Below are 16,398 nucleotides of genomic sequence, written 5' to 3' on the forward strand. Positions count from 1 at the left end.
TTCTTTTTATACCTGATTTTAAAACCATAAGGCAGAATCTCTTCAAATCTTGGGCCACAGATGGCAGTGGGATGGATGCCTTTCTCTGGCTTCTGGCCATCACCTTTTGAGATGTAAATTTGCCCAGTAACAGTTACAGCTGCCCCTGACTTACTCCAGAGACCGTTTCCTTCTGGACGGCATAGTACGTAGATACCTGTACAAGGCATCTTACTGCAAACTCTCCTTTACCAAGGTTAATGCCAGGGAGCGTGCCAAATAAAGTCAGTAAATATGTCCTGGCTTTGTCTGTAGAGACCTATGGCCATGTATCAGTTTTAGGGGTGGAAATTACAAGTTGATAGGTAATTCCTCCATCTTCCACAATAATACCTAGGATTAAAATATTCTGACACTGCAGCATAAACACTGCCTCCTTCAGGTATAATCTGGGTCCTCCTTGAGCGTCCTCTAAAAGCAAACAGTAAGTCTTTATTCTGCACCTATTTTCCAGGGCTCGGTTTCAGAGTACATCTGAATGAAAGAGATTTCAGAACCTTCAACACCAGGTACTTGGGGAAAACACACTGCTAGGCAAACCATAACTGACAGTGCCTTACAGCCAAGGACAGCTATGCCAAGAAGGCCTATTCGTGCATCTCTAATGCCCAACATTCGGTTTGCAAGAAAGCAAGACCAAATCCCTTCTGCAGACCAAACTAAACACTAATCAAAGAACACAAAGGAATAATATTTGGGCTGACAGCCATTTAAGGAAATGGCAGCAGAGCCACTCCTTACTTTGGAGGAAAAGTATAACTTATAAAACATGGTTTCTTTGTGTACATTTCTAACCTTGCAAGTGGCAGTGCCCACACCATAGGAGGGCTCCCTGGCGGGACAAAGGGCAGAACTAAACATCCTAGAATTCTTTATAGACTACAAACTGCCATGTGAGTAGGAATACTCACATCAAGCGCAAAGTAAAACAAATTTTAATTTTTAGGGGGAGAGAGAGGTGGGGGAGGAGCAGAGGGAGGAGAGAGAATCTTAAGCAGGCTCCACTGCCAGTTCTTGCCCCAAGGGTTCTGTTGAACTCTGGAGACTATCAGTAGTTGGGGGGGAATGGACATATTTGTCAGAGAGAGGGCACAAGCAGGGGGAGCCACAGGCAGAGGGAGAAGCAGGCCCCCCATTGAGCAAAGAACCTGATATGGGACTTGATCCCAGGCCAATGGGATCATGACGTGAGCCAAAGGCAGACACTTCACCAACTGAGCCACCCACGCGTCCCAGGGAGGACGGGACACAGAGCCCAAGGCTCACCTAGGCTGGAGTCTGGTAGGACCACCACAGAGAAATGGGCAGCAAGGAACTTTGCCTATCTCAATTTTGGTGCTGGGTGGAGGAGGATAAATCACCACCACCCGCAAATTCATAATCACAGGCCAGCCCTCAAGGTTTACGATCTGAAATCACAGAACCTTCAAGCTGATAAAGTGCTCTCGGGTTGGCAGTTACTGGGTATCTGGCAGAGCAAACATAGTCTCTGAAGGGTCTCAATTTTAGCCCATACTTCAAATAATACCTATTTTCCAACAAAAGTAAGTTAAAGGAAAATGGCACCATGAGCGGAAAAAAAAACCAAAAACATAGCTTATACAACAGACAGTAGAAGCCCCCAGAAAGACGCAATACTGGTATCAACACAGGAAAATTAATGGTATGTAAAGGAATAGAAAGAAGCACAGAAAATATGAATAAGGAGCAAAAGAATACACAGAGAACAAGATTTGCAAGCTAAACAGAACTCATATAAGAAAAAAATAATTGAAAATAAGAAACCAACAAATGGAGGAGGGGAGAAAAGAATAAGAAAATGAAAAAAGACAAGGCAAGAAGTGGGGAGTGGACAAAAAAAGACACGATGAGGACCTAGAAATAAATCCAACTTATATTTGTAATCACTACAGATATAAATGTACTTAACTATCTAGTTAAAAAGGCGTATTTTCTTTGGCCTTATCCTTCCATGAGTCTCCCGCAAACTCAAAATACAAGGCCAAAGAAAGATCAAAGACATTCAGATTAAGACTAACCAAAAGATTGCTACAGTAAGTAACAATAACAACGAAGATGAGGGCAATGAGCATTCATACAGATAAGAGTCACTACATAATTCTAAAAGGTTTAATTCACCAAGGAAGAGCCAAAATTTCTTAATTAGTATGCATCTAATAAAGCCAACAGAAAAAGCAAATACAACTTAGAAATTGAGAAATGTAGTTATCATGATGAGATCTTGAGACTTCTGTAAATAAATCAGGTATAAAGTTCTCAACAACTGGGGAATACATACAGACTCTTCAAGTACACATGGAACATACATGAAAACTGATCACATAAATCAGAAAGCTAATCTCAAATTTCGGGAAATTAAAATATTGTAGCTCATATTCTCTGGCAAAATATTAGAAGTAAAGATTAAGACAACCATAACCTACCCTTAGCATTTAGAAATCTACTTTAAAAATAACTGGGTTAAATAGTCAACCCTCTGGAAGGATTAATCAAATGAGAAGGCACAAAATAAACTAATAGGGATGAAATGGGCCATAACTACAGATGCCGTGGAAACTAAAAACATAAAGATAATATAGATAACTTCATATCAAAAAATTTTTAATGAAGTGGAGAAATCTTTAGAAAAATTTATTAGATTTAACAAAATTGACCAAGAATAATATAAAATCTTCATGTTCCTGTGATCTATAAAGAAATGGAATCAATAGTTAAAAATCTCTTAATGACCAAATAGTTTATTTATTTATTTTTTCAGAGAAAGAGAAAGAGAGCACAAGCAGGGGGAGCGGCAGGCAGAGGGAAAAAGCAGGCTCCCCGCTGAGCAAGAAGCCAGATGTGGGACTCGATCCCAGGCCCCTGGGATCATGACCTGGGCCGAAGGCAGGTGCTTAACCGACTGAGCCACTGAGGTGTCCGACCAAATGGTTTTAAAGACTAGTTTCAATCTTCGACTCTTGCAGACAATCGAAAAACTCGTATCATGAGGCTAGTATACCGAAACTAGACAATGACAGGACATAGAAGTAGAGTACTCTAAAGCTAGTTTTACTGATGAACATAGAAGCAAAAATCCTAAACAAAATATTGGCAAACTGAGTCCAGCAATGTATTATAAAATACACATCATGATCAAGTTGGGCTTATCCTAGAATCAAAGGTCGGTTCAATATTAAAAAGTCAACCACCATAATTTAATACCATAACATTAAAAAGCATTCAATAAAGTGCAAAATCCATTCAAAATAAAACTATTAGCAAACTAGAAATAGAAGAGAATCTTCTTAATTAATAAAGGTCATTTATGACAAAAATACTGAGCTGACATGTTGAAAGTATTCCCTTAAAACTGGGGCTAAAACAAGGATGTCACTATCAGTTCTTTTCAATTTTGTACTACAGGTCGTAGCCAGTGCAGAAATGAAGGAAGGAATTTTTTTAAAAGGTAGAAGGATCAGAAAGCAAGAAAACTGCCACTATTTTCTGATAATGGTTATATAAAAAACTCAAAAGAACATCTAGATACATTATTAGAACGAATAAAAATTTAGCATGGTTGCTGGATCTAAAACCAACACATAGCAACATCATCTGTATTAATAACAACCAGTTAAAGTAGAAATTGTAATTTTAAAAAATTTACCACAGCATTAAAAATACATAAAATTTCTAGGAAGAAATTTAATATAATACATGAAGGCCTTTCTGGAGAAAAATCATTAAAGTTTATTGAGAGATATTAAAAGAAGACCAAATAAATGGAAACACAGTGTTTTTGGCTAGGAAGACTTATTGCTGAAAAGATATCAATATTCTCCAGGCTGATCAACAGATTCAGTATAATTACAAAAGATAATTCACAAACTGGGAGAAGATATATACAACATGTTTAACTGACAAAGGATTGGTATCCAGAGTGTATAAAGAAATCATACGAATCAATGGAAAAAAGACACACACCTAATAGAAAAATGGGGAAAAGACATGAATAAGTATTTCACGTAAGAGAAAACACATTCATATATGAAAAAAAATTTCATTAGTAATCAGGGAAATGCAAATTAAACCCACAGTACGACACCATATAATCACCACCCAACTGACAAATATAAAAGAGAGTGAAGACCATGTGTTTGCTAAGATGTGGAACAATGGCCCTCGACGATTGCCAGTGAGAACATAAACTGGTACAAATGCTTTGAGAAACAGTCCAGCAGGACCAAGTAAAACCTGCTTCTTAGGGCAGTGGTTCTCAAATTTTTGGTCTCAGAACCTCCTTACATCCTTAAAAAATACTGAGGACCTCAAAGAGCCGTTGTTCATGTGGGTTATTATATTTATCAATTTTTACCATATTAGAAATTAAAACAGACATTTTCAAAACACAGTAATACACAAGTACACACTTGATTAGTCAGAGTGAAGACGTCATCATAGCTGAAAAATATTTAAACTCATGAAAAATGAGAGTGAAAAGGACAAATCATGTTTTAGTATTTTTATGAAAATAATTTTGTCCTCACAGACCCCCTGGAAGGGTCTCAGGGACCCTAAGGGTCCCTGGACCACACTTTGAAAACAACTTCCCTGGAGCGAATCTTGTACACGTGCACCAGGAGACACGTACAAGAACTCATTCATCTTCAAATATTTACTGAGCATCTACCATGTGCCCTGCATTGTTCTAGACATTGTGAATGTCTAAACAGACAAGATCAGACAAAACAGGGAAATCCCTGCCCGCACGGAGCTTACATTGTAACTGGCAGAATGTTCAGAGCAGCATTGTTTGACAGCCCCAAATGGAAAACAACCCAAATCTCCATGAACAGAAGAACAGATATAAACAAACTGTGGTTTAGCATACAATGGAATACCGTACAGCAGTGAAAACAAATGAAATAAGTTACATGCATAAACAAAGATGGGAATCTCAAAAACAATGGTCAGAAAAAAGTCACGGAAGGATGTAACACAGCATGAAATCATTTACATGAAAGTTCAAAAACAGGTTAAGTCTAAACAACATACTATTAGGGATACATACATAGATGGTAGAACCATAAATAAACACAAGGGAATTATTAACAAAAAATCCAGAATGTTCGCCTTGTGTGGTATGTGGGTTGAGGACAAATGGGGGATTCTGGGTATCTGAGAATGTTCTAGTTCTTAAGCTGAAGGTTGAATCCATGTTTGATCATTTCATTTGTTTTGCAAGAAATATTTTAAAAGAAAAAGATATAAGATTATTTACTACATAATTTCATCAACCAAGAGAGGGAACATCTCCCCATATTTCAGCCACTGCTGTGCACTGCAAATCAGCTTATTATTTTAACTGGTGGGGAAGAAGTATCTGATAACAGGAAAAGAGAAATGAGTATGGGCCATTCCTCACAGAAGTTAACTAGGTTCCCAAAGGTCAGAATCCAACAAGACGGCACTATTACAGGACTGCTCTGCCCAGTTGAATCAGAGTCACCGGCCTGATTCTGGTTAACTGGTTACTTTGTTCACTGGGTATAACCATTTAAAGCAGAGAACAAAGATAGGTGATGCAAATCCCAAAATAAATGGACGAAGACCCTGCCTCTTTACTGAATTCTGTTGACTTTCAAAAGTACAGATTCCCTTTGGCACATTCTCCTAATAATGTATTTATGTACTAAGTAATCCAAAAAAACAGAAAGTGCATGGTCGTTACTGTTTCTCTACACTGATCAGTAACAGATGTCAGGCTGGTCACACAAATGTCCTAACAATTTGCAATCCTGTCTTTGCCACCAAGGTCATTGCTGCCAGTCCCACTGTGCAGATTAAATAAGACACAGTTAAGGTGCAATTTTTCCTGATTCAGGAAAATAGCTATTAATTTGACATACAATTTCAAAATTTGAAAAGAAGAAAAGAAAAAGATCTTGAAACATTTGATCCAGCCCCTTTACCCAAACAGAGCAAGCTAAAGTTATTATCTTGGGTGAGGGAGTTGTTGCAAGAGGTAGAGTAGGCCTGGCAGTAAAAGCCCCACACCCCATTCCCAGGAAATGGGGAAGTTGAAGGTGTATTCTCCACGTCCAGACTCCCCAACTGGGTCTAACACAGGGGTGCCAACTCACCAGAAAGTTCCAGACATTGCTATAGCTATTATTGTAAAAGTCCCAGGCAGCTAGCTACAAGACCTAAAATCTCACCCATATTTAACCTGGAAGGGACATGACACCAGGGGGTGCTACACTGCAACTGGTGGCAGGAGGACTTTGTAAACGTGGGTCTGGCTGAGCTTAGGGTCCTGCTACTCCACCAAGTTGCACCCCTCACTCCCACCCCAGCGGCGGCAGTGGGGGCGGGGGGCTCTGGATGGAAAAGTCAGACCTTCAGAACACTGCCCACTCTCTCATACGCTATGAGGCTCTAAGTGGCATACCTACACCTTTGTTATTTTGGATGGTCAGTATTATACCTGCAGCTTTTTCCTCCCTCTCCAATAAGAAACAGAAATTAGGAGGGAACCTTTCTCAAGTTCTTAAGGAACTTCCACTCTATCGTCCCAGATTCAAGGAATGAATAATCCTCTTGGTCAGAGCTGGATATTTACTGGACCATGATTTATCAGTGGACAGAGTTATCCCATGTTCGAAAACAAATACCAGCTCCTACCTTTTATTTTTAACCTGTATATGCTCAGACACAACGGATTCTCAGGTGCTTTCCTCAGTTGCATGCTGAGGAATGATGGGTCCTCTAGCTTCTCGTCCCTGGGTGGGAAGGATACCAGGAAGGGGGAGTGGGTAGCAAGGGGGCCATTTCCTTCTCTGCAACAGCTTTCATATCTGATATGCCACCAACACATACTTTTTACACTTTAATCTTCAGGAGTAAACACCCTAACATCCCTAAATACTCTGCAAAGACTTTTTGTTGAACCAGCAAAATCAAATCAGGAAACAGTGAATCCTTCTGTTGCTTCCATACTCTCATATCTGTGATCTCCTAGGCTTCTCTATGTCTAAGGCCAAAGGGTTTGTAACCCTGTATTCTCAAGACTTGAATGTGAGGCTCTGGCAGGAGTGATAGTCAGATTGCGAATATGATGACCTTTAAGTACCAGGCACTTGCTCAATTCAATTTATCCAAGATACTACATACACAAAAGAATCTCACGTTCAGTTTCAGATGACCTTACTGAAATAAACAATCTCACGAATGGACTTTTTTTTTTTTTAAATTTTAGTTCCTTAGAGAACAGGAAAGAAGCAAAGAGATACTAGTAAGATACAGAAATCTATTCTGAACAAGGAGGCTGGTATCCTTGGATTTTATAGCCTTTTCTTTCTTCACTCAGCTCATAGAATTTTTTTCTCCCCAGAATGTGGTAGTTCATGTTTTTCCAGGCATGATTAAAAAAAAAAAAAAAAAAGTCTTCCTGAGTTACAGAAATAGTACAGGGACTCCCAACTATAACTGGGAAATGTGGAAGGAAGTTGTGCCAATGTCATGTTGTTTTCTAGTAGGGTAAGAATCCTTTGTCCTATAAGCTCAGAGGTAACAACAGTGGCCTGACTTGATATGTATTAATGCTGCTGTTCCATGTCTTCCAGCAGTCCCTGTGCTTAGGTGTTAAACAGGTGGTTTTTTCTAATGCTAGACAACTGCCCATGGCTTTCCTACAAGGAAATAGTTTGGAAATTTTTCTTTTTCTTTTTTTTTAAGATTTTATTTATTTATTCGACAGAGATAGAGACAGCCAGCGAGAGAAGGAACACAAGCAGGGGGAGTGGGAGAGGAAGAAGGAGGCTCATAGCGGAAGAGCCTGATGTGGGGCTTGATCCCAGAACGCCGGGATCACGCCCTGAGCCGAAGGCAGATGCTTAACCGCTGTGCCACCCAGGCGCCCCTGAAAATATTTTTAACTCATTTTCTGGATCATCCGATGTTAAAAATCATAATCCAGCAATACCCACCAATCTCACTAAGATCTTTTTAGATGAAAGACTTCTGCTCGAGATCTCTACATACCTAGATTAAATCCCTTTTAACCAAGTACATATGTGACACACCGTTTATTTATCCTAGAACTTCTCTTAGGAACCTAAGTAAGAGCAGAGCAGGATAAGACAAAACTGGAGTTTTGTCTTTAGCATTTTCTCTAGAGGTTTACTAAATCTGCTAATTTCTCTTTCCCTATTAAAGCCTCCCTCCCATTTTCACCCCAGTTTGAGAGAGGGAGGTGAGATTGTGGAGAGAGGTAAAGGTGACAATTTTCTTTAACCATGTGTTAACATATTTAAGCACCAGCTAAATGGCCAATATCTAAAAAATATAAAGACCCAGGCTCTGCCTCAAAGACCTACCACCATTCTAGCAGAGGGAGAAAACAATGCTAACAGGTAAGGATACAACATTTTTTAGGTCTGCTATGACAGAAGATTTGACAAAGGATAGTGGGGGCACAAGACGAAGGGGGCAAATCTACCTGGATATGGAGCATGTCAAGAAAGGCTCCATATTGAAATCTTGAAAAATGACCCGAGTCTTGAAAAAATGAATAGAGGCAGGTGCAAGTGGAAAAGGGGACTACAGACAGGAGGAGGTATGGAAAGAGAGAGCGAGTATCACAGAAACCAAGAAAATGTCCAAGTGTCCAGGGAGTGGTTGAGTTACGAAGGACAAGAGTAATCACCAGATTTGGGAAACGAGAAGTTATCCCTGAGCTTTGCTAGAGCCATTTTGATGGAATAGCAGGACAGAAGTCTGGCTGCTGTGAATTAAAGTGGGTGCAAAGCATAAAGACAAAAGATTAAGAGTGAACAGAGGACAAAAAAAGAGATGGCAACAGTTTAGATCTGTTTCCTGGAGCCATGTGCCTTTTCACTTACAAGCACAGCCACAAGAAGGATTAGAGAGAAACAGGTGTTACCTTTCTATGAGAACATGACTGCCGAACACAATCCACTAACTTATAAACAAGTTTTGGGACACAATCTATTCTTTAGGAGACGGCCTAGATTATTTTAAGTGAATGATATAAAGTCAACATTTCTACAGATTTCCTCCGCCATCACTAATTTTTCTCTCATAGTTCAAAATAAATAACACCTGTAATTGGTTATCATAGAAAAGGTGCTTTATTTTATATATCATTGGTACATAATACATAAAACTGCCTAAAACCAGCCTTGGAAAACTTAACTGTCTTAAGCAGTCAAAGACCAAGACTATTCTGCAACCTATTTCATTCATGGTCAGATTGCTACAATAACTTTAAATACTAATTCTCTCTTCAAAGCCAATGTTACAAACGATTTTTATGCTACAAGTGCTGCAATTTTGTAAAAATAAAAATATCTTCAGTTATAGTAGACCACATCTCTAACCGCAACAAATCTTTGCTAGGCTACAAGTCTTTGAAATAACGGATCGACAGTTTAACCTTCTTATAGATGATTGTATTTATGTAATTGGGTTATAGGGCAAAGGGGCCTCATACATGCAATCAAATTATTTCTGTTTTTTTTTAATGTGGATAAAAGTGAGTTTATAATACCCTATTTCTAGTTAAACTGCCAAAACAGTTTACTAAACTAAAATGAAGCCAATGCAATATTTTAGAAAACATAATTCTAAGAGCATGCAACATCACAATCTTTTTACTACATATGTGAACCAAAGTTTTAGAGCCCAGGAAGAGGACTGTGGCACAAAGCCTTGTACATCTGAATTGCCTATCCAGCAAGGAGGAGTAAAGAAAGTCATTTAACTCAGCATAAATCCTCTTATGAAAGACATCTGCATGATCTAGCCCATTGCTACTCAGGGATCTTCACTCAGAAAATGTGCAAATCATAGGAAGCTAAATGCACTTCTCTTGTTATTTACCCTAGTCCATTCTATTCATGAACACGCAGCTCAAGATCTGTTATTAACTACTAATGTCAAGCCACAGAGATTTCTCAATGGCATTTTTCAGTCACCCATAAATGGGGCCACTGCTTAATGTACAAATGCCAAAAAATGATAACAGAATCTGGGCTAATTCTCCAAGTAAAAACATTTGTTATTTTCACAAATCCCTTGGTATATAGAAAGACTGCCTTTCTCTCTAGAAAATAAGATGTATGTTAGAACCACAGGTTTACAGCACAGTTGAGGCATGTAAGCAAAGTAAACTAAACCGAATACTAAATAGGTATAAATGTGCACACTCAAACAAATACTCTGTTCTTTGCTTAAAGTCGACTTAGTCCTTGTCATTAAAGAGAAGGACTTCGAGATGCAAAATGTTAATTAATATAGAGAATAAGGAGTTAAAAGCGAGACCTTTTTCTACTAAAGCAAACAGATAATTAAAATAATCAGACTTGAAACATATACTATAACTTTCCATTCTTACTCTTTTTATAACTAAACACACACATATACACAACAAACCCTAGCATTTAATATGTGCAAAATTGCTTACCATTTATTTTAACTTTGGTTAAGTATTTGTTTAGCCTATATCAGACATATTATGGAAGCTATACAAATGATTACAAACATAATAATGAGGTAAGTTAAAATTCTACTAGTGCAAAAAGCAAGCATATGCTAAAAGCAAAGCATATGAATTTAACAAATGCAGAATGAAGCTCTCACCAAGGGAGATGCTGACATAACAAACCAGAGAAGCTCCTTGTAAACATTGTTTGTAAAACGCACATTTAAAGATTAAGGATTCATACAGCCACAGAAAAGGTATTCTGACAACACCAGAGTAGTGCATTTATTTTACCTTTAGAGTTTGGAAATCACTCATTACGTGTCTAACAGTTTGCATATTTTCTTTGAGAGAAACTTAATTAGTGAGACACATTAATTACAAATACTGTAGTATAAAAATCCCAGTTCTTTACAAAAATTATATATTAAAATATTCTATACACTTTAAATTAGTAACTGGAACATACATATATATCAATTCTGCACAATTAAATCCATCTTGGCTGGGAGTATTCTATGTGAAGCTCGAGAACACAGCTACTCAGTCAACCTAAACTGGCATAAGGTTCCATGGTATAAAAAAGACAGGCCCGGGCCCGTGCGGTTCCTGCCGCTCGTAGCGTGAACTACCTTCCCTGCACTTATTGCTCTGTATTTCCAGTCCAGATCTGAACAGGCAGTGGAACTGTGACGTTCCGAAGAGGTTCAAAACAAGCTGCCTGTGGCAAGGGACCCGTCACGCCTATCTGCATCTTGAAGGTTGCAATGGGACCTGAGTGAGCTGTCTAATGCTTATATTTCAGTTGTAAAAAAGTTTATACAATTTTGAGGTAAAAACAATGCAAAAATAAAACATTTAGAGCATTTACAAAAATCTTACAAATGTTTAAAACACTATTTCAAAACTTCTGTTAAGGTGCTTCTTTCTTTCTGCAATAAGGAGGACATATATACTTCAATTTTGAATTTTAAATTATGAATGTTTTATTAATTTCAGCAAAAGCAAAGTTAGAGCCACTAAGACAGATGTTAAAATGTTCACAGATATACTTTGCTTCTGATGAAAATACAGAATTTTAGTGCTGAAAGAAACCTTAAATGTAAATTCTTTTAACTCTCTCTTCTATTAATGAGGAAACCAAGGACCAGGTAAGTTAAGTGCTTTGGCCAAAAACGTATTCCAATATATCAGGTATGAATCAAGAAAATCCATTATTCTTTTTGTATTTTGCCATGATTCTTGGAAAATAATAAAAATTCAAAGTCAGAGTTTCTAAACTCGCCTCTTTCTTTCTTTCTGTTGTAATTTCTTAAGCTCTGTGCTAACTGTAGACAAAGAAATGAATCAAATAGCGGCTACTAAAATTAGTATCACAAATATTATGCAGTAGAAGATAGCTGTTAAAAGGACCACTGCTTGTCTAGAATAATAAAGTTAGAGGGAGTACTCAAAGATGGGGCCTTGACAGTGGAGAGAACATCTACTACGTGAGACAGCACAGTGTACACAGCCAGTTACTAGAATCATCTCAATAACTCTAGGATGACTGAGTTACATGGCCTTTAGAAAAGATATTGGGGTAATAAAGCCTTCTAGCTTTTATCTTAATTTTACTATTTTCCTTTATAAAAAAGCAGTTATATAACTGTAAGGACGAATCCATATACTAATTTTCAGAGAGTCTTTGCTTCTTTTCTATTTTTATTTGGATCTAAAATTGAGCAAATACATTTTAAGAACAACTTACAAACTCAAACTCATAAGTGCTAGAAATACAGTCAGAATACTCTTTTAAATGACAAATATTCAAAACCAGTTACTAATAAATAATCATCACAATAGCTTCAGTTAAAAAAAATTCAATTTAAAGGTGCTTTTTTATTGTTACCTTGAAGCCATCGAACTTGTGTAGCTGGTCCATATCCCTTTTCATTCTTTGCTGATATCCTGAACACAATGGCAGGCCTGGATGTATAATCAATATGTGCATTTGCAAGTTGCCCGGCAGTTACTATACATGATGTCTTAAGACCACAATAAATCCTCATAAACACAAGTTGACTTGGATTATCTTGTATTTGTGCTGTGCGGATAGCCAAGTAGGCTGAATATTCCAAAATATTTCCAGAAGGGGAGGTTGGAGGTTCCCAGGAGAGATGGATACCCTCAACATTCTTGAAGAGAGGAGAGAAAAAAGAAGACAAAACCAGGTAAAGGTTCTGAAGTTTTCTCTAATATCACTTATAATGCTGAGTCTATCTTTAGAACACAAAATATTGCTTTCCGCTAAAGTAATTGCATTAGATACTAGAACTTCATTGATTTTTTAAAACCTACCTTAACTGGATCTACAATGTTTAAATCGTGCCCACTTTTCAGTATCATAACTAGGCTTAAATGTCTGCCTGTGCCATCCTAAGAAAGGGATTTTTCTTACCTGAAAGCAGATCTTTTCTTCTCTAAAGAGGGGCAGGACCTTAGGATAAAATATAATTCAATTTCATGTGTTCTATTAAAATTCTCCAGCACAAACTTTTTGGTTCCATATAACAAGAACAAAGTTAATAAAGAACACCAGATTTCCCTGAATTTCTATAATTCGGATGCTGTAATTCTGCTTGAAATTTGGTCCTTAAAATTATGAGTGATTAGCAAACATTTTTTAAACTTATAATCCATAATCCACCCCTTTTATTTATTAAGACCTAATTTTTTTTAAATTGAAGTCCTGTTGACGCACACGTTACATCAGTTTCAGGTGTACATTAATCCACCCCTTTTAGATACCTCTCATTCCATCAGATACTAATGAGAATCTCTAAACTGACCGTTTCACTTCACGTACAAAAGTTCAATAATTAAATCAGCACCCCTTGACCTGACATCTCACCTTTGAAATTCTGACTGCAGAAGGAGCTCCAGGAAAACCGGGAATACAAGTTTTAAATTCACTGATTTTGCTGAAAGGGCCTATTCCACAACCATTGATGGCAGCAACCCTGAATCTGTATCCTGTGCCTGGAACAAGATCTTGTTTCTTAAGTAAACTGTAGTCAGGTGCGTCTGCACTTCCTATCTAAAATGTAATACATGCAAAAGTCAAAAGGTGCAATTAATCACTTTTTCATTCAACAAGAAAACTTTTAAAGAATGAATTATGTTTTAAGGTTCTAGTTCACATTTATTTCCCTTTTTAACACATGGAATAAACCTTCGAATACAAAAGCAACTAAGCCCATAAATTGGTGACTCTTAACCAGAGGAAAAGTGCCCTTTCCAGTTAAAAACCACTGATTATAAAAACAAACTGAAGTGTGTTCTGCACATGAAGAATATGAAGGTAGAAACAATTGGACGGCCACTATAAACAAAGTAACAACTATCCCTGTAAACTTAATTCGAGTAGAAATCTCAGAAGAATTACTTTCAAGTAGTCTAACCAGAACAACACCCTTTGGATACAGGCAAGCAAGCTTGACAGAAGTAACCAGCACGTAGTATAGAGCATTTTAAGAATTAATATTCAGCAGATGCTGAATACACGTTAAATAATTGGATTGCATATTCTGGGTAGGAAGTTCATTCCATTCACAACTTTCAAACAGTTTTTGCACGTTCTCCCTAACTCTCCTGCACCACCATTTATAAAGGAGCGATGTCATTTTTATTTTCTAGATGAGGAAACTGAGTCTCAGAGAGGTTAAACAGGTGACTTGTCCGAGGTCACACTGTTGCGTACTAGAACTAATGATTCAAACCCAAATTTACTGGTTCTAAATGCTTATGCTCTGTTTTTCTTTTGGGGAAAAAAGGTAACGTTACTAGGCCCTTAGATATTGTTATTTCCTTATATATGAAATTAAACTACAGCCAGAAATTTCATTAGGTATAATACTAACAAATTATTAACCAGGATTTCTATTTTTGTCAAGAATTGGAAGAATTCTATATGAAAAATATCGTAAGTAATATTAGAGAAACTAAAATGTAACGATAAATGATAAATTCTCCATTCGTGTAGTTCTAGGCAATTCACTCTCTGAAATTCCCCATTCCAGAAAAAAATCAGTTCAGTGTGCTTTGGAGCTGTTATCTACTTCATAATTCTTAGGGCTAATGTCTCATTTATATATATGAGTTCTTCCTTAAGGGTTTTCAGAATCAAGAGCAAATTAGATTGTATTCAATAACCTACAGGCGCTTTTAAATTTTTTAAGCAGTGAAATCAGGAATTTAAAAAGTTCTCAGTAAAGGGGCGCCTAGGTGGCTCAGTTGGTTAAGCATCAGACTCTTGATTTCAGCTTAGGTCACGATCTCAAGGTCTTGAGATAGAGTAGAGGCTCCTCGCTCAGTGGGGAGTCTGCCTCTCTCTCTCTGCCCCTCCCCTGACTTGCACACTCACACATGTGCACTCTAAAATAAACAGATAAATCTTAAAAAAAAAAAAAAGTTCTCAGTAAGAAAAAATGTTCCATTCTCTAAACACACCAGGTAACAAAATTAGAGATATTTCAAAAAATCCTTATCTGTACTAGCCAGACCATATTATTTATGACTTAAAATCCAGCCCAGTGATTGTATAAGGTTTTTTAAGTGACCTGCTTGTGATATATTCCATAAAAAGTGCCTTACAAGAGAATACAAGATAATTAGGCATATAGATAGAATTCTCAGTTATAGATTATGAGCAGATCTCAATTTCTTGCATTCAAGTGACTTGAATCAGGATTATAAAAAAAGATCTCATTCATGAAACTTACAACTCACAGTGTAGGAAATGTATCAATAGCTACCTTTGAGATGCTCTGCTTTCCTTTTGGCAGCAAATAAAACTGGCTCACCAAAGCTGTATTATTTTTAAAAATTCCTACATCACACCACTGTCGTTCTCCTGCTTTCATTGTGGCCGCTGGATTTGAAGGAGTCTCTTTCTAATTTCAGAGAAAGAAAAATTTATCAGGATTCTTACTGGGCATATAAGAAACCTCAAGATTTAATAAATCCATGCAGTGATCTACAAGTAGGTATATGGGTAAACACCACAACATTAAAAGCTCGTAAGTAAATAAACTCTTAACAGATTAGGTCAACTGACAGTGAAACAGGGACGCCAACTCAAACACAGGGAGTGACGGGCATTCTCCAGGTCAGTAGCTCTGCACTACCCACCTAGCTGGAGTTAGCATGCTTTCCAATCAGTGGTATGTTAAAATGCCAGCTGTTTTATAGAACACTGTCATTTCAGAGACCCTCTCAGAAAATGTAATCCCTTTAGTGTGACATTATACCTTGCTCCAAAAGGAGCAAATAAGAAAAAAATTCATTCCAAGCTGGCTTATTTCTAGATTCAAAAACAACTAGCAGAAATTCAGTGATCTTTGTACTTGAAATACCTGTGATTCTCCAAACCTAAAAGGAGAAAAAATGTTCAAAACTAAAATGCAATTTGAATATACTTTAGTGAAGTATATACTTAAGAGGAGCAGATTAAACAGTTTCACATTTTTTACCTTGCTTTAAAACAAATAAACTCCCTCTACCTTAAGCTACTTTTAGTGATAAGTGAATTATACTTATCCCTGGAACTAACCTTTTTAAGCCATCTTCTTTATAAATGAGACACTGTTTCCAGAAGCTCAAAACAAATGTGCACTTCAGTTATTTATTTCTGTCTTAAATATATAACAGCAGAGGTACATGCTTATAATTCACATTATTGGTTATTTAGGCCATCACACATGACAAAGTGAGCTAACTAGGAAAGTCTTTAAGGTTTTTTTTTTTTTTAAAGGAATATCTTTAAACTTGTTTTCATTTTTAAAGTTGTAAAAACTCTCTTCAACAACTTTTATAAA

General features: G+C 37.1%; 1 protein-coding gene across 3 annotated transcripts in view; it reads right to left on the reverse strand.

Annotated features, from left to right (window-relative positions):
- Window positions 1–9,165: 9,165 nt before the first annotated feature.
- HCFC2 (host cell factor C2) overlaps window positions 9,166–16,398 on the reverse strand; it is a 35,129-nt gene continuing 27,896 nt past the window's right edge. Inside the window, exons 13-16 of one of the 3 annotated variants that reach the window (XM_045779537.2) lie at window positions 15,337–15,474; window positions 13,434–13,619; window positions 12,981–13,019; window positions 9,166–12,717 (exon numbers count right to left, since the gene is read on the reverse strand). In XM_045779537.2, coding sequence (XP_045635493.1) covers window positions 12,403–12,717; window positions 12,981–13,019; window positions 13,434–13,619; window positions 15,337–15,474 — 678 coding nt within the window. In that variant the 3' untranslated portion in view covers window positions 9,166–12,402. Of the gene's footprint in view, window positions 12,718–12,980; window positions 13,020–13,433; window positions 13,620–15,336; window positions 15,475–16,398 lie in introns of those variants that run through there. The other 2 variants (XM_045779538.2, XM_087868793.1) reach the window with 2 other exon arrangements.

Source organism: Ursus americanus, chromosome 17 (assembly GCF_024610735.1).
Source record: "Ursus americanus isolate L20-20 chromosome 17, mUrsAme1.1.p, whole genome shotgun sequence".
In the NCBI taxonomy this organism is placed as follows: Eukaryota; Metazoa; Chordata; class Mammalia; order Carnivora; family Ursidae; genus Ursus; species Ursus americanus.